At 41.4% G+C, this 19,453-nt stretch overlaps 1 protein-coding gene across 8 annotated transcripts in view; it reads right to left on the reverse strand.

The window, feature by feature from the left end:
* Positions 1 to 19,453, reverse strand: part of mybpc2a (myosin binding protein Ca) — a 62,625-nt gene that overhangs the window by 14,273 nt on the left and 28,899 nt on the right. For all 8 annotated transcript variants that reach the window (XM_034893391.1, XM_034893392.1, XM_034893398.1 and 5 more), the window contains 13 exons: positions 17,939 to 18,056; positions 17,654 to 17,702; positions 13,254 to 13,310; positions 12,992 to 13,167; positions 12,596 to 12,728; positions 8,181 to 8,305; positions 5,741 to 5,846; positions 4,642 to 4,811; positions 3,185 to 3,350; positions 2,572 to 2,678; positions 2,456 to 2,485; positions 720 to 859; positions 289 to 448 (listed from right to left, as the gene is read on the reverse strand). In XM_034893391.1, the coding sequence (XP_034749282.1) occupies positions 289 to 448; positions 720 to 859; positions 2,456 to 2,485; positions 2,572 to 2,678; positions 3,185 to 3,350; positions 4,642 to 4,811; positions 5,741 to 5,846; positions 8,181 to 8,305; positions 12,596 to 12,728; positions 12,992 to 13,167; positions 13,254 to 13,310; positions 17,654 to 17,702; positions 17,939 to 18,056 (1,537 nt within the window). The remainder of the gene's footprint in view (positions 1 to 288; positions 449 to 719; positions 860 to 2,455; positions 2,486 to 2,571; positions 2,679 to 3,184; positions 3,351 to 4,641; positions 4,812 to 5,740; positions 5,847 to 8,180; positions 8,306 to 12,595; positions 12,729 to 12,991; positions 13,168 to 13,253; positions 13,311 to 17,653; positions 17,703 to 17,938; positions 18,057 to 19,453) is intronic.

The raw sequence follows: 19,453 nt of genomic DNA on the forward strand, positions 1-19,453 counted from the left end.
ATGGCCGCCTTGAAATCTTCATACATACAGTTTGTATACGTAAATTGTAGTACACTGGATACAAGATGCAAAAGTGCTGCATGAACCTAAAGTTCTGATGATATAGGGTTTTAAAAGATGGCACCAACTGTGACAATTTTTCACTAATTTGACTTAAATATTTTCTGATCTTTACCCAATTCCTGTGGCTCTCAGTCAACCATGAAAAATAGAAAAGGAGCAACAATTAAAATAAAAATGAGGCGAGAGGTGCAAAAAGGCAAAAGAGATTAAAAAAAATCCACTGACCGACTATCTTGACAAAGAGTTCAACCCTGTCCTCTCCAGCCGGGTTAGTCACGGTGATGGAGTAGCGGCCCTCGTCCTCTTTCTCCGCCCCCTCTATTACAAAGCTGCTCAGGGTCTTCCTCGTCTCCACGCGGACCCTTCCCTCGCCCTCGGAGACCACCTACCCCACAGGGCGGGACAAAGCAAGAGAGACGGACAGAACAAAGGGGATTGTTGAAGAGGATGGTGTCCCATGACGACAGCACAGGCACAGCTGCCACGGTGACAGGTGATTCAACCTTCCCACTCTAGTTCATGTTTCAGTCTTCTTTTGTGCTGTTGAGTGACTAACGGCTGGATACTCTGATTCATGCACAAAGGAAGTATGTGTTGTATAGTATGTTTGAGTGTGTATGGGGTGAATGGTGAGAATCCCTTCTATTCTTCCTCACCTCATCCCCTTTCATCCAGCACACAGTGGGCGCAGGCTCTCCTGTGATCTCAACGTCAAGGCGAAGTTTGTTTCCAGCCACCACGGTGATGGTGTTCTTACTGCCGGTGCCACTGGTGTCCAGGTGGATTTTGGGAGGGTCTTTCATTGTGAGAGAGGGGAGAGAGAGGTCATTCAGGTGAGAAGCATAACATGGTTTTTCAAACATAATTTTTTGGTTTTTTTTTTCTCTTTTATTCCGAGTGACACTGAATACACAGGAAAGGTGGGAGAGAGATGGGGGGCGCAGGTCGGAATTTGAACCGGGGCCGCTGCCAAGGCCTCAGCCTGCATGGGGCGCTCACTCTTATTGGGTGAGCTGGAGGTCGCCCCAGCATAATATGTTTTGAGGGAAGAATTTCTTGAAGACGACATTCTGAGCATATTAAATTTGATCAGAAATGTTATACATTTGATAGAATACTGAAATGAAATTTGATGCAGCATGTTAACATGTTATCAAGCAAGCTGGGGCATGTGCCCGGTAGGGCTTTTTTTTAGAGTGCTATTAATATTTTCAAATTGCATGTTACATTTTGTGTGTGTTGTGACCCTCAGGCACTTCCATTTCATTTTTAATCTTTTCTTTTTTCATAGAGTGTTGCATTTCCTGAGCAGACCTCTCAATTTTGAAGAGGGAGAAGCAGCAGCTGAAAAATGTGGTGTTAAAGGGATAGTTTGGAATTTTTTAAAGTGATGTTGGATGAAGCAGGTTGAATATAGCCGACAGGAAACTAAGTGATGTACTGCTGTGGGCAGACAGGGAACTGAAGCCATTTTACCCATCTGTGCTTTCTTCAAAGCCACCAAAAACTCCTTCGACAAAAACAATAACTTTCACTCGCAAGGGAGTCGATGGTCTACCGCTGCAGCCCGCCTGCCAGTTCATTTGTTTCTGTTTATGTGTGACTTTGGTGAATCCAAATTAGCCCCTTTACACACAAAAGTCAGTGAACTAACTGAATGCGGTATAATCACTGTTTTTGTCAGAGCAGGTTCAAAGACTGTACTTTGAACCTGCTGTTTCTCTGCCATCTTATGAAAGCACATTGGGTTGGGACTCTGAAATGTTTCAGTAAGATTTTGGTTTTCTGAGAACTGTCAAGCTCCTACGTGTATAGCCCAGTAACTGTGAGCAGTTTTTCAGGTACTTGCATCAGCAGAATTACAGCCACTGGTGTCAGTCCCCAAATGAGAGGGGGGGCAAGGTGGAGGGTGGGGGTGTAGCCTTGACCAACTGTAACTTTGCTCATTTGAAAGCCATGAGGTCTCTCTCTCTCTCATGGGTGGGCCAAATTCTCTGGACGTGCAAAGCAGAGAAAGGGGATGTGACCTTGCCCCTTATGACCTCATAAAGAGCAAGATTCCAGATCAGCCCATCTGAGCTTTCATTTCCTCAAAGGCAGAGTAGGATACCCCCGGTTTAATTTACACCTATCACCATTTCTATCCACTGGGGGACCATAGGCAGGCTGGGGGAACTCATATTAATTTTAAGGTTTTACAGTGTTAGAGCATTAAAGTTGTACAGTTAAAAAGAAAAAAAAAAGAAAAAAAAGTAACCCTCTCAGTCTATTGGCAACAGGTGTCCTGCCTATATCCAACTTTAGATCAATACTGGACCTATGAAGTGTATCAGCAGCATAAACATGCAAGCTGATGAATACGATTTCAGAAACGTATTAAAACATCACTTACCTTGTCTGGGAACATAGTCAATCTTGATTTCTGAGGGATATAATACAAGAATCAGTTTTATTCAAAATGCTTAGTTCATCAAATGCTTCTTCATTGCGTGTACGTGTTGCTCTTACCGAGGAAGTTGAGTTTTGCAGAGAGAGAAAGTGCGTAGCCATCAGGAACAAAGGTATAATCTCCAGCGTCCGAAGGCTTCACATCATCAATCATCAGCTTGTGGGTCCTGGGGACGTGTTACCAGATGTAACCAAGGAGACAATACTCGTGACCCAAGATTGTGCATGAGACAGTTGCCCTAGCAACATACACCACGAGGCAATATTGCAGAGTTAGAAACATACTAAATGGCTTTCACCTTGTGTGACCGCTGTTGCCTTGGCGTATCTCCTGCCATAGGCAGCTGTGATGGAGGGATTACGGAGAGAAACCCCAGGACCTAGGGGTGTGTATGATGTGTGTGTCTGTGTTTGTTAAGGGGGTAGAGCTTTACAGATTGCAGCCTATCCGAAAACTGGGTCAAATAACTAAGAAACCCCTTTGGTAATAGTTTGCCAAGCCGTGTGGCAGACAGCGCTTATTGTGATAGCTATGCATTCTGTCTGTGTATCTGTCTGTCTGTCTGTCTGTCTGTCCGTGCACGTGAGTGTGTGTCTGTGTGTGTCTGATGGTTCAGAATTTTTTTAGTTTTTTGACATTAATACTTGGACCCACAACAGTCAGATATAATACCTTCCTATGTGTGTCATTTTGATGCGATCACTGGGCAGGACTTCGACGCCGTCCTTGAACCATTTCCCCGTTACTTTTTCATCAGACACTTCACACTTGAACACAGCCTGTTCAGCAGCCTTCACTGTCAGGTCAGCTATGCTCTGCAGAACCTGCAGCTCCTTATCTGAAGAAAATGACACCAACATAGATCTGTAAGTAGCATACAGATGTTTGTTCATGCAGACAATTCATTTTATTCTGACCAGTGCAGCGGTGGCAGATGGCAATGTGTGTAACAATAGGCAAGAAATGTATGCAGCCGTATGTTAATATACTGTATACATACTGTATATATACATATTTGGCTGGGGGCAAACTTCCTAAAATAATAGCTGCCTGTTCCTCGTGTTTCCAATCGTTGTGCTAAGCTAGCAGGCCATATCACATTTACCACACAAACACGGGAGTGGCATCAATATTTGTGTAAAACTCTTGGCAAGAAACTGAATTATTGCATTACCCAACATTTCTAACTGCTCCTTTAAAATGACTTTTTAATATTTGTTGTAGATTACATGTATTTATTCATTTTATTTATTTTAAAGGATTTATTATTTTACACTGTATAGTTTTTTTTCTTGCCATTTTTATTTATGTTATAATATAACAATATATTATAACATTAGTAATATATTTAAAATATTTGAGGACTTGTCTTATAAGAAAAAAAGGCATGGTAATTTCACTCTGAGCTATGTTTTTGTTACTACTCCAGATGTCAGCTATAAAGCCACATGTGGGACACAACACCTTTTTAGAGTAGGCTAGCATTCTAGGTTGCAACACCATGTCCATATGGATCACCTGGCTACAGTAGTGTCCACTGAAGAGGAAGGACACACTTTTCCTCACACTCTAATCAACTCGTCTGGCGTGTAAGTATGCAGCGTCTGACACGGTGTAATGTCTGAGGGACGGGATCCAACCATCAATTTTGGAGGTGTAAAAGAAAATTAGCATAATGAACAGTGTGGTGAACTACTAATACAGGGGACTAATGAAGTACTATTAATTATGACTTCAGTAATGACTAATTTATTGCTTTTCATGCTTGTCAGGAGGGAAGACATCAACATGTGCTGATGTGTATGTTTTCGTTAGCGTCCTAAATGAGTAGCCATGTCTGAAATACTTGTTAACTTTATACTTTATACCAGGGTGACCATATTTTGATTTTCAAAAAAAGAGGACACTCGGCCCGGCCTCAAAACACAAATTCAGACATTAATCTCAGAGGTTAAGGAACATGCTTTCTTACGCCTCAATTGTATAAAATTAACTTATGTAATAAAAGAAAATATGCAACAACCTGACAAAATAAAAGCTCTTTCAAATAAATGAACAAATAAATATGTTGCTCCTGGTGTAGGTTAAACTGTGTTGTAATGTAATTACTTTAATAGAGGACACTGTACCTTCAACCTCCAGTTCTGCTTTTGACTCTCCGCCGTTGGTGAACACGTAATACATTCCGATGTCCTCCTTAGTAGCTTCATTTATAATCAAAATGTGCCTCTTGCCATCCTTTTTAAACCTGTACTTTGAACCTGCTGTTTCTCTGTTCAGCTCCACTCCATCCTTCATCCTGAGGAGACAAACACACGCATGCTTCAGTGACACTCCAACACACACAGGTGGGAGGAAGAGCTGATAGATGCCTCTGCAATGGTCTACATGGCTACAGCCGTCAGGGATCACAAGGCTTCATGTTTGGCATTTACTGTGTGAATGTTATTACCTTAACTGAATATTCTTTGTGCTCATGGTGAATAATCTACTACTTGAGTTTTAAAGAGACCTGCAAGTCTTTGGTCCCTATCTTGCATCCGGTGCAGCGCAATCCAAAGCTGCAAGTGTGTCGACCCCAGTGTATGAAATGCAAGTGCCCTGACCACATCTGTGCACCCATGAGCCTGCTGGTCTTACAGGGAGGTGTGTTCAGGTGAATTATTGGCGTATTGAGGCAGCGGGAAATGATCATGCATTGACCAACAAAAACATGGTCAGTAACGCAGCATTTCATTGTAATTTAGTTTGTTTGTACAATGCGTCTAGGCTTATGCACAATGCGCGCACACTATGCTTGTTACACACACAGGGAAGCGCAGCAGCACATAAACACGCAAAACATTACATATAAAACTAATACGGTGCAATCTGCCATCATAATAGCAATGCGCCAAGGTACAAACACGCCTGGCTTTTAAAGGGAATGGGAGATGACACTATGATTGGTTTATTGCAAGTAACGCCCAAAACACAACTGTGAATTAATTACGACACCAAGTACAACCCTTTTGAACCATGCGCCCGGTGCACAGACCCTTTTTTTCTGGCATCAAACTAGCAGTAGTGGATTTGTACACGCCCTAAACGCACCTGCGCCATGCGCTTCTTGCCATATTCTTAGATTGTGACAGTACTGCCACTCTTTCTCAATGTGTAGATTTGTAAACCAGACAATAATCTGACCACACAGATTATTATATGATAATGCATGACATGCTGGCTCACCATTTGACGTTGGCTCCCTCCTCGGACACTTCCACCTCAAACTCCACCTTCTCCCCCACCACGGTGTGAACATCATCCAGCAGCTTGGTGATGGTGACTGGAGGCTCTGGAGACAAAACGCAAAGCTTTGAGTCAAACTTTGAAACAGCATGCTGAGAGATACTGAGTCATTAACAAACAGTACCACTGTATTTTGTGAATCACTTACTGTTCTGTACACTGTACGAATCTAAATCACCGGAGTAAAACTGACAAGGAACATGAGCGGGGGATGAAAGCGGTGTGGTGGATGAACAGAGCTGGAAGGTATCAGTGCATGAGTAAAGTGAGTAAGGCTTTTTTTTTGCACAGGACACAAAACAACAAGAATGGTAATTGTTGGAATTCTAGCACATGCCAAGTCTTAATTTCAAGGTGAAATGCACCTTACTCCAATGGGATAAATATTGGGATAGATAGTTCAATTTAATTGATGACTCCGAGCATTCTGCAATTAAAAATTAACAAATCGAGATATAAAAGACTTTTGTCTGATGTACACGGAATTCATTAGACATCATCATCAAATAAAACTTCATTAATCAGGTAATTAATTTGAATATTTTAATAGTAATAATACATTTTGCGACAAAACTGGTTTGAGTAAAAATTGCTGTAATTCAGGTGTTTTTGTAGTCTTCCCTCCTCTGTGAACTGGTGGTGGGTGGCATGTATATTAATGTTCTCAAACACACCTTAGAGCATGTGCATGCCCTTTTTTTAGAATAATATACTCCCAAACTACTTATCAATGCCACCAAACCCTACCGTCTTGTAGAGATGGAAGATACCTCAAGTCTCCTGAGGTGGTGGGAGTCACGTTGTGTAACAACATGGTGTTCTGCTCGACGCTCCACTAGCCTCAGCTATTTGTCATCGTCAGCATCCAGTCCCTCTCTGGACGTCTCAATTCTCTTCAACCTCAGCTGAAGAGCCCACAGTCACAGCACCACAGAGACATGTGCAATATGACTGCGGCCCTCACAATGAGATGAGGTTGATGTCTACAGCGTAATTTGTGGTTTCTCTGCGTAAAATCCACAGAGAAGTGGACAAAGCTTCCGGGTCTGATAAGTAAAGCCAGTGCGGAATGTCCTTAAACCTGTAATCTATCTCATTTCCAGCAGAGAGCAGCTCCACTTGCTCCAATAAGAAGTCAGATTATATAGAAGTCTTTAAGAAAATAGTCTTGCATTGCCAGACCTTCATCCACTGAGCTGCAAAGGAGGGTATGGCTAGTCCCACACAGCATTGGGATGAGAGGAAAACCCAAAATCGTCTTGGTTGGCGCTCATGTTTTGGTCCAATGTTTTAATTTAAAAGTTATTTGAGTTGAGCAAGTGAAAACTCTGATTGGACAGATAGTCTAGCTAGCTGTCTGGATTTACCCTACAGAGATCTGAGGAGCAACCATAGGCCTAATAGCATTAGCACGGTGGCACGGTGATATATCAACGCCATGTAGCAGTGCTACGGCTGTGCTTCCACCCAATATAGTCCCAAGTCAACATCTGCCTAGAAAATCATCTAATCTGCATATTTGTACTCGTTGTGACTATGCAGGCCACATGAAGTAATTAGGTTTTTGTAGTTTTTTGTTGGCTCACTTTTACTCACAACATGCTAACCGACAACATAGGATTCCATTTACTACGCTAAGCTAACAAGCGGCGACCCTGTCGGTGTGGCACCAGTTTCAAACAATGCATGCACTGAGACAAAACAATACGTCAGCCCACCTATCTACAGCCACGGGAGACCGTGATTAGCTGTATTTTAACAAACGGTGGCGTGTTCCTTTAAAAGTTAAACTTAAAAGTGGTGAGCTATTTCTATGCCTTTCCATGAGGTCATATTGAAGCACCAGAGTTGGACTGAAAAAACTGCATCTATGATATAATACATAATTAATATATATATAAAATATATAATGATTGTCCAGTAAAACGAGAGAAGTGATAGTAGTGCTTTTGATTATTATTATTATTATTATTATTATTAAAAGTACAAGAAACAATTAATACTTGTACTTTATTATTTTGGGTTGTAAATATAAAATTAGATATACTAAATGCTAACGATTAATATTTCAATTGAAATGTATGAAAGTGTCCTTTAAAAACACACATATCTGTCAATCTCTGATTAATGTGACACATTAACACATTGACACATGACAATAAACAAAACATCAGCCTTTCATAAAAAATGAGTGAGCAGACAACAGAGAGCTATGAGCTATAAAAGCAAGGAAATAAACAGATTACAGACGACAATACACAGACACGAGAAGGGTACTGAGCCGTCAGGCCGCTCAACGCTCAAATGACAGCATTTGCTAAACCAAGCAGAAAAAGATCTGCTGCTGAAAGGATTCCTCCAAAGACAGTGACTCATGTACCTTTGACAAAAACCTCCGTGAAGCACTTCTCCTCCTCGACCACGCACTCGTACGCTGCGTCATCAGACAGGTTGCACTTGTTGATAGTGAGTGTCCTCTTGTTACCCACGCTCTCAAACACATACCTGGACGCACAGGGATGATGGGGGAAGATCATACAAAGGCGATAAAGAACGTACAAGGGGACAGAGACGTAGAAAGAGAGAGAGAGAGTGAGAGAGAGAGAGCGAGAGAGAGAAAGAGAATAATGAATGACTCCTTTCAGCAAACCCGGCCACAATCAGATGCAGAGAGGCCTGAAGAGAACAAGAGTGACTCACAGTTATAGACCGAGACAAAGAGTCTACACATTCTTCTGCAGACCTTCAGAGCACAACTATGCTCCCACACACACACACACACACGCACACACACACACACACACACACTCCAGAGTTGTTGTACAAATATGGTGACAGACATCAAAGGACTAGTAACGCCACGGTCTGATCATTACACGCAATGGAAGGTAGTGATGGGAAATGTTCCCATGGTTACGTGTTCACATCATCGGACAACCCAAGGTGGCGACTGCCATTCACAGTACGTTTAATTTGAATAGCAACAGATGAGGCATGTGAGGCAGTAAAACTGTTTAAGTTTATAAGTGTTTATGATATAAAATAGTATAATAATCTGGGGCTGGGCAATATGGAGAAAATCCAATATCAAAATATTTTTGATGAAATACCTTGACATTGATTCCGCGACAATATTATAGTGTTGACTACTGGTGCTTTAACAAAATATTGACACAATGAGATGTTTTATAAATAATCATTAGCACTGTAGATGTAATGACTAAGAAGGTAAAGGTAACTAACAGAACACTTACAGTCTGGTAAATTCAGAAAATGACATCACTTTACCGAAATGCAGCCATTGAAACCAGGAAAAGAAAACACTTATGCCATGTTACGATAAAACAATATCCAGAATATAAGACAATATCTAGTCTTATGTCACGATATTGATATAATATTGATACAATGCCCAGCTCTGTATTAATCCTTGTGCATTACTTTCAAAAAGTTGGAGGACAAAAATGCCTGCGTCACAAAAGTATACATACAGGGCTTGGGCTGGGTAATATATAGATATTATATTGATATTGTGACATGACACTAGATATCGTCTAAGATTCTGGATATTGTTATATCGTGATATGACAAAAGTGTTGTCTTTTCTTGGTTTTACAGGCTGCATTACAGTAAAGTGATGTCATTTTTTGAAAGTACCAGACTGTAAGTGTTCTGTTATTTACCTTTACCTACTTAGTCATTACATCTACATCTAGGTGTTTTATTGTTTGCCTTTTCCCCACTTAGACAGTATGTCCACATTACTGATGAGTTTTTATCTAAAATCTAAGTGGGAAGATATTTAGTTATAACACAAATTGTCAATCCTAGAATAGCGCCGCAATATCGACATTCAGCCTTCAGATCCCTCAGCCTAGGGCTTGACGTTAGCACCTGCCAACCTGCCAAATGCGGGTAGATTTTGGCAATGGCGGGTAACACGGTCACTCTCCCTAGCCACTTTGGCGGGTGGCATGTCTTGATATTGTCACACTGGTGGCTGGAGTACTGTGCCACTGTGCCGCCACCCTGCACAGGAACACAACTGTGACCCTGTGTGCACTAGCAGCCCAAGGCCGGAGTACAGTGGCCCGTACGGCACATCAGACCAGCATGCTGCTTAGATTCCTTAAATTAGCCCGCGTTTGTAGAAGAAGTGCAGAGAGAGAGCGGCTGGACAATTTAGCAAGACATTTGGTCTGTGCGCTCTACTTCCCATCACCGAGGGCCCGTGCTGCCCGCTAAGTGACATGCGAGTGATCCAAATCCCTTTCAACACCTGTCAACTAGTCTCCTACACCCCTGCACCACCTAGCCTATGTATGCGAAGCTACTCTTTTATGCATGTGCCTTATTTGGTTGCATGTTTTCATGCAAAAAGGATCTTTACACACATCAGCAGAGCTAAATATTTGATGACTGCGGTGTTATATTTGACATGGTCTTGATTTAGGTGTTTATAGTGCTCATTTAAATTTAAAAGGGCTGTAAATCTGGTTCTTTAAGTTAATTGTAGCAAACCATAGTGAACTTTATTCAAATAAAATGTATTTGTGCTCAAAATAGCAGCTAATGAAGATATTATGGGGGGCTATGGAAAACGTATGTATAGCTAGAGCTAGAGGGATTTTTTGTCACAGTGTGGGAAATGTCAGTAATTAGCAACAACATAGATTTTGAACACTGCGGTGCTCCATAACATAGAAGGGTAGGACGTGATAAGACGAGGGCTTCTACTTGTCCCTTTTCAAGCGGGTCAAGTGTTATGTTGAAATTTAGTTTTATGATTTTCTTGTTATATATTTTCTTTTTTCTTTTTCTTTTTTATACATTTTATGGGTATACATTTTCTTTTTCTTTAAATCATTCAGAATTAAAGATTTAATTAATTCAGTACCCCACCAATTTAGCATTGCACTCCTATAATATCTGTCGTTTTCATCTTTCAATCCTAATCCGAACATCAAGTGGTAAAATAGCAGCGCTCAACTTGGCACATCTTTTCATTTTAGGTAAATGACATACAACATAATTCTCTGTACCAAATTCCTATTAAATCACACCAAATGTGTGTGGTTTTGGTTTAGTTGTAGCTGTATATCTTAACCACAGCAGTGGTTTGTCTGAAATGAAACAAATAAGACCTAGATTGACTGGAAAAGCCTTAATCCCTAACTCTGTAACCCAAAACCTTCAATTGGTTTAGCTCTCGATGGTCACAGTGAAGAGCCTGGAAAAAGTCCCCTTTCCCATGGTAACTGTCTTCATCAAAAACAGGATGGCACTGCCTTACTTTCAATAAACAGCATTAAGCTACTCATAATGGCAGATGGTGAAGCCATTGAAAAAACACCACTCGCAACAGCTGTACCCTCTTCAATAAAACACCAAAAGAAGCCTTTGAAGGAGGGGAAAGAGCAAAGAGGGGAGCGAGAGACACAGAGGAGAGCTCAGCAGGCTAAAGAGTCTCAAAACTAACATTTATATTTACTGTTAGTCAGAAAGTCAGAGTTCTTTTTTATTTCTCTATATAGAGCATTGTTGCGACCAATCCCAGTGGGCTTTTAGACCGTATGCAATGCCAGGTGTAATAATAATCATCAAGTCTAGCTAATTAAAAAGCCACTAATTATGTTAGTTAGTCCAACTATTTAAAAGTTACACTTAATAATAGTCACTAAAAGAGACAGCTGCTAGGTAACATCACCTACCCATCACTCCAGTGAACATGAAATACAGTTTTACATGAAGCACCTGTATTGACTGTATAGGAATGATTACTATTTCATATACTGATGATATGGAAAGGATACACTATTCTCTTCACAAGACTTAACAAATGTTACTACCTCTGAAGTGTGTTATTGTGATAATATTCTGTGTTAACAATGGAAGAAATAGCAAAACGGTCGCTTGTAGCTAGGAGCACTCAGATAATTATCAACCAGCTCTATTGATTTTATTTTGATGTGTTTTCCTTTCTTTCTTTTTTTTATTTGCTTTTTATGTGTGATCGTATAATATAAAATATCATTTTTTATAATTCTTTCCTATAAATGGAAATGAGTACGCTTGGTCGGGTGCCTTTGTGGTTGTCATTGACGTTAAAGGAGACCTTTGGCATCATATAACACAAGCTTGGTCGGGACTGTTGGTGCCCTTTTTGACACTGTTTGGTTAAGAAAAAGCTTGTGGGTGGGCTAACAGTTTGGTGACAGACAGGAATAATGGGCCCGTTAAAGAAGAAAGACGCTTCCCTGACATGCAATAATAACGGGACGGTTAAGGACACACGCGGGACACAAACCCCACTCTCCTGGGTGATACTCCTGTGTTTGTTTGGTACCCAGTACGTTGTGCACACACGGACATCAGACGCGGACAGCCACTGTCCAAACGTCCAAATTTCACGCATTTGGTGTCTCAGCACATCACCCTCAGTTAAGGAGGCGTGTATTGTTACAACGTTATTGTTTTTTTTCTGGCTAAGGCCACTACCAAGATGGCAGTGAGTGGTAAACCTCCATCAAAACATCAGCAACGAACGTGAAACCCTACAGGGAACGTCGTAGACACATGTCCATGATTTCATAGTTCATAGTTTAAAATAAAGCTAGCACTCAAGGGCCTTCACGACAACTTTTTACCACAAAGTTCCTCACTTTGTAATCAGACCTCAAAATGAAGTGTTCGGCTGTAGTATATTCTTTAACATGATCAAGGTTTGGTGCAATGCCACAATCACACAGAAACATGTGCTGTTCCGTGCAGCACCTGAAATGGTAATTGGCTCACTTGGCTGATGGTTTGATTTCCTGTCCGTTTTTCAGCCACTTGATTGGAGCGTCTGGGTCAGCTAGTTCCACTGACAGCTGAATCTTCTTGCCCTTCTCCACTGAGTAGGCTGGATCCAGCTTCCTCAGGAAAGCTGACAAGAAAGTATCCAGTTAGTATGCAGTAGTTCAACCACTGCTTTAACAGCCAGATAATCGATAAGTTCCAACCAGCAGCAAGTTTATGCTAACACACATTCCACCTTTTTTCCTGCAATATAACCCCACCCAGATGCCTTTAAACGTCGCTGATATTTACGGCCTCTTGCATTTAAGAGCTCTCGTTTCCTGCCAGCCGCCTCACCCCTACACCCACTAGACTTCTTTTGCCTCGTAAGACTTCTCCGCCGCTTCTTACCATCACCCTTCTTGGGCTCCACCTTCTTCCTCATATTCTTCAGCCTCTTCAGCATGCCCCTCAGGTCCGTGATGCCATACTCAAATGCAATCTTCTCATAGTCACATGGCTTAGCCGCCTTCAAGATTTCCCACACATCTACTTCTTCTACAACAACCTCCTTGTGTTTCTTCTCCCTTTTCGGAAGAGAACCAAATATAAGAGACCCAAATGTAAGTTACGATGTATGCCTGTGACTGTTGTACTTTGTAGATGCCGTTACCTTTTCTTAAGCAGGGCACTGAAGTCTAGATCACCAGCATCCTCACCTGCATCTCCACTGGAATTAAAAAGAAAAGAGATTTGGGGTGGGTGTGTGTGTGTGTGTGTGTGGAGGGGGAGGGGTGGGGGTTATCTTGGTACAGTATGTTTATAAACCTGAGCTATTTACACACCAGTGAATTGGTTACTGACAAAAGAGCATTAGGAAATATACATTTATAATAGTACATCCCCCTCTTTAATCCACATTACACAACCTATAAATACACACAGAAATTAAAAGACAATTATGAACCCAATAAAGACAACACAAGCAAATACAACAGCAGAGTTCTAATGAATAAGTGGCTGTAGTTAACGCTCAAGCTTTTTTCATCCTGTGTTCAGATAGATGCAATAACAGGATGAATGACAACATAGAGCAGCACGTTTGATGAGGACTACAAGCTACCATCATGCCCTAAATTCAAGTGACAGACAGAAATCACAACAGACACGCACATACAAGCAGCAGACATGACAGAAATGATCAATAAGCAATATACACACTGGTCAAACACAAAATTTGCAAACTGTAAATCATGGTCTGGACATCAGTGAATGGACGTACATGGAAGTCTGAGACATCAGTGAATGGACGTACATGAAAGTCTGAGACATCAGTGAATGGACGTACATGAAAGTCTGAGACATCAGTGAATGGACGTACACACTCAAGGCATTTTCATGCAGAATTGTACGTTGAGAACTTCCCAGAGGGGGAAACTACGGCTGTGTTCCACTGCATAAACTCTTTATTACTTCCCCCACATGCACATTTCAAAGTGATGAGAAGCAATCACGTGGTCTCGAGTCATCAGTCACCTTCTTGTGCTCAACAAGGTGACAAAACTGTGTGTGGCACACGCCAATAAATGTCTACAGGCTCGAGTGCTTGTTGTTTTCCACTTGGAACAGGTTTCCTGGCATTGTTGAGGCTCATTGAACCTCTCAGAGACAAAGGTAAATGCCAATAAATTCAAAGCCATTCCGAGCAATCGTGTTCATCCTATGGATGAACGGTTCATCCAAGGATAACATCCATCCAAGTTGTCCTTGCCATGCTTTAAGCCAGTGTATTCTCCCAGGCTGATAATGCCCTCATTCGCACGGCGGCACGTGATCACCAAATGATCGGGTGAGCATGAAATCAATGTTAGTAGTGTACTGCAATTGCAACAATTGGTACATTTCCACCTACTTGAGCATTTTTGAGATAGCACCATCAAATGATGGTAGAAGGGCACTCCAGGAAGCTCTTACACTAAGTTTTGACGGATCTTTTCATCATCTAAAGTTCACCGATGTGGAAAAACTGATTTTCCAAATCTGTTGTGGGAAAAGTCAGTTGGACCAGAGTTCACATTAAAAGGGGACTCAGGGGATGAGGTCTCTTTAATGTGCATTGAGAGCAAAAGACAAAATGTTCTTTGCTCACAATGCAAAATACTTCATAAAGCTGTGCAGCAGGAATGTGATGCTCAGTTACTGAAATGCAAACAGTGTTTTTTCAGTGACACACACAAGCTGATGCTAATGTAGAGTGATGGACAAACATACCGTTTTTCAGAAGAATATCTATGTTATTGAACCTTAAAGTGTACGTAACAAAGTAATTGGCCAAAGTGAGAAAATATCACTATTATGAAATGCTTTGACTGTTTCAGAATAAAGCCACATTATTTATTTGAATGAGTCCAGAACAGCAGAAGAGCAAGGGTCGATGCAGGGTCGTCTGGAAAAAATTCAATTACATTGTAACGTGAATGCTGTAATTTTGTGACCATAGTGTTGCAACCAAAAATAAAATCTTTGCTGCAAGTGATCATTTTCTGGGGTTGTAAGATCCTGTCTCTTGGGTTTTATAAACCATTGTGCAGGGTCTGTCCCAAAGCTACTCAAATTAGACTTCCTTAATCATTTTCAATGGCTTACCCACCAAAGCAGTCCGTCACATTGTTTAATGCAGGCCTGTTTTCTGTCAAAACCCCCACTAAGTGTTAAACTTGTATTTACTCCCATTGTAAAATCATAAACACATACTTGATGACCACCTCTACCCTGATGAACCACTTTGACTTCCATTCTTGTGGCTGGAACATATATCAACATTCTTTTTTTCTTGTGTTGCAGCCATGTATCTAGCCAATCATGGCCCACCCTAAAACAAACCAAGTGGCAACTTCCCTGGTTAAAAAAATCAAGGGAGTAAGCCTCTCCTCTCTAAGCGAAGCTCCTGGGGCGCCATTTTAATGCTACGAAGCCATCACCCGCCGTTAGCATTCCATTGACTGCCATTCATTTTGACAGCAAACAACTTTACATCTGAAGCATTTAAAAACTCTATTTGTCCAGTGTTTATTTCTGAAGAAACACAACAATGTATATAAGGCTCCATTACCTTGTATCTCACGTTATGGCTCCGTAGCTGACGTTTTTGTAAAAATAGGCTAACGATTGTGTCACAACTACACAACTTGCTGCCCCATAGTCGACAAATCACCGTATTGCCAGGAGAAGCTCACAGAGTTTTAGTTAGCAATAATTAGCCTGTGGGTATGTTATCTCCTAACATGTACATACGCTCTCCATCTCTGCAAGATAGGGAACAATTGAGATTTCTCTTGGCACAGCTACCAGCAGACTTACAACTTTCAGACACGTTGCTTATGTCACAACTACGTCGTCAAGCTCAGTTGGAGGCTGCGCAGTAACGCTCAGCCCTCACCAGAAAAGTGCCTCTAATCACCTTCACCGGTCTCTGTCCAGAGCAACAAGATCTGTTACTCCATTTCTTTAAATGTCTATGAAACAAATGAGGCACCAAAAGCTGCACTTTCTTGAACGTTCACAGCTTGGTCTCTGTAGCTAGTTTTTTTCCTTCATGACAACTATATGGGGAGGAGGGGGATTTGTTTTATAACTCAGGTGGCTGCCGTTTCAGGAGGCGAGCTAGACTGTAGGCTTCATTCAGCCGGCCTCAGCTCCATCCACGCTTCACCTCATTGGCCAATTTTGGATTAGCTGCTCAGGTAACGGCAGCTACCGGGAGCCGCTCACTTTTTACTCTTCAGAAACCTATGGGTGATGTGACGAAGACTACACGTTATTATTAGTTGAATTTGATGGATTTTCAATTTGTTGTTTGTCTTAGCTACTTGTATCTGTGTGTAGCATTGTCATGACATCCAGTACAAATACTGTATTTTTTTTGACATGCTTATACACTTCGCCCCATCAAGAATAAACATACTATGGCATAATATGATAGCAAGAAAAGCTGTTCCTCACACAATGTGAGAAACTATCCCAGGCTGCTGTGCCAGCGTACAGTATCCCTTTGTAGCCTTTTCAGCTGACCAACCAGTCAGCCAAGCAACAACATGAAGGAAATAGCCTGAACTGCTTGATTGAAAGTTTGGGCTATTTCAGACATGAAACACATAAGACAGAAAAAACTCCACAGACATAAGCAGTGAACAGAAGTGAATATCCTGTTATGTTAAGAGAAACACACAGATAATCTTAAAGGAGACAGTGCTCTCCATTCTTACCTTTTGGAGTTTGAGCTGCATGACCTCCACACAACAAGGTGTTTCATTCATTATCTTTTCAGCAACCTATTTTGAGTTTTAACCAACTTTTCACTTTCCATTCATCACACCAACCTCTCCCCTTGCCCTCGCTCTCCTTCATATCAGCATTCTGCAAATAAGCACACTGACATTCTGTCTAAACCACAATAAGATTCTGTCTTTTAGCCTGCTGTGTTTCTCATCTTGTCTGCGCCTTTCTGCTCGCGCTCTAACGAGGGAGGGAAATTATATTTTTAAACACAGATTAGAAACATGGAGTGCAAAAGTGTCGGCTGATTTACGATCAAACAGAACGCATACAGTATACAGGCTGAGAACAGCTGAAATAAAAAGGAAAAACCACCCTGTGTATTCTGTTACACGGTAACATAATATACACTCCGGTACACTTCACACATGCAGATGCAGAGACAGAAATAGACAGTGAGGGAAAGAAATACATACATACTTATATATATATATATATATATAAAGTATTTTAGAGACTGCCCCCGAGACATGTAAGGAAGTGCATAAAATCCTAAACCATGAGGGACTCCAGGTGAAGCAAGCAACACCAAGGCAGCAGACGCATTGAGACGTGACAGAAAGAGAGAGAAGGCAGACTTGTACAAAGTCGGCTACAACTGAGGAAAAGACAGACACACAGGCAGAGACACTCCTTGAGACTGACAGATGCCCAGAGGCAGCGATCTACAGAGGAGCATATGGGAGACAGTGTGACTGGTGACATGTTGAGTAGACCCTTGCCGACACTGACACTCACGATCGCTTAAACGACTCCAAGATGTTGTCCTGCTGCTCCTCTTGTACAGCTGAAAGCAGACAGTAGGAGAAAGACTGGTGAGAGCCCGGCTAGGTTAATTCATTACACAGCGGGCTTTGAGCAGCAAAGGAATAATGGACTGATGACCTCGCTGGGCCACTAAATGATAGGACCTAATGTGGATCGCACTCACTGAGTTATTGGCTGACAAAGCCGGTTACATAGCAATGGTGGATATGCAGATTGGAAGATGACAATAATGAGATTGTCTGTCTCCAGACCTACCCTCAACGGAGACTTCGAATGTGCAGCTGTCGCACTTGTCTTTGGAGGTGACCTCGCAGCGGTAGCCACCTGCGTCTCCGTCCACTACTTTGATGATGCTCATCTCGTAAGTGTAGATCTGAGAAATAGAGAGAGAGAGAGAGAGAGAGAGAGAGTGGTATGATGTGCTAGAAACATATGCAGTTAAATGAACACCCGTGCGCGCACAAGTGCATGCACAGATGTGCAATACGAACATATAACACAGTTTGACCGATATCGAATTGCTGATAAAGCCATCATTCATTGTTAATGTACAAGGTATCTGTGTCACAGAAGTGGGAAATCCATTGAATGAGGAAGTTGTAATACAAAATAAGTGATGGCACGCAAACCTACAGTCCTGCCCTCTCAGATTCATTTAAAAGTTGAGAGGCAGCATGAGACACGTTCTCTTTGTCTATCTCTCTGTCTGTCTCTCTTACACAAAAGCACTCACACACACACACACACACACACACATGCACACACACACACACACACACAAACACAAACACACAAAATTAAAAAATATCAAAAATAAAGATAAAATAAAAATTATTTTTGTGTAAATTCATCTAAGTTTGTTGGTTGAGACAATATTGAAACCAATTCAAGCTGATATGAGATTATTGATATTGTACATAGAGTGTGCAGTGGTGTCCACATGCCCTAGCAGGGGCCTTGCCGAGCATTCTGTGGTGGACTAGGTCCATGTGGCCCCGAGGCCTGTTTCACCAAAGACAAAGACACTCGATCTTATCTGGAGGTGCGGACCAACGGCCAGCAGATGGACTGAGAAGGAGGAGGGGGGAGCGAGAGACCGTCCTAATCTGGCACATCGGACGCACGTGAAGGGAGGTTTGCACCTACAGACTCACATTCTGAAAATGCACATATAATATTGTGAAAAACTAATATTTTAGAACTACTTATTTTTACTGTAAAAATAATGTTACGTCCATGTAAACCCACATGTATGACGGGTTAAGACATGCCTCGAATATTAAACAATTGGGTATTATAAATTCTGTAACATTTGCATTGAATTTCCTGTTACAGTTTCTAGCAATATTAGTGGCAACTATGTTAATTCAGTTGGTGGTTCAGGAAATGTTAAAGTACATTTAACTCTTATGATTCAATTCTGCCTAGATACTTTATTGGGACGTGATCTCATATAAAATTCAAATTGGATTGATGAAAAGTTGATAAAAACAGCAGATCAAGAGTGTTTTTAAAAAATAACTCAGGACAATTGTATAACTATCAGTGTAAATAGCCTGACATAACCGTCAGTAAACTAGCATTGGTTGAAGCCTAAAGGGATAGCGATAGCTAAGTGTGCAGCTCATAAAACAGATGTGTCAAAAGCTACACAAGGGAAAAAAGCTGATGAAGAAGCTGCTAAGGCCGTCACAGGAGCTGACAAATTGAGCAAGGTTCTTCTGGTCACTCATGGAGTGGACTTGGAAAACAAAATTACGCCTAATGATG

The sequence above is a fragment of the Etheostoma cragini genome, chromosome 15 (genome assembly GCF_013103735.1).
Source record: "Etheostoma cragini isolate CJK2018 chromosome 15, CSU_Ecrag_1.0, whole genome shotgun sequence".
NCBI classification, from domain to species: domain Eukaryota; kingdom Metazoa; phylum Chordata; class Actinopteri; order Perciformes; family Percidae; genus Etheostoma; species Etheostoma cragini.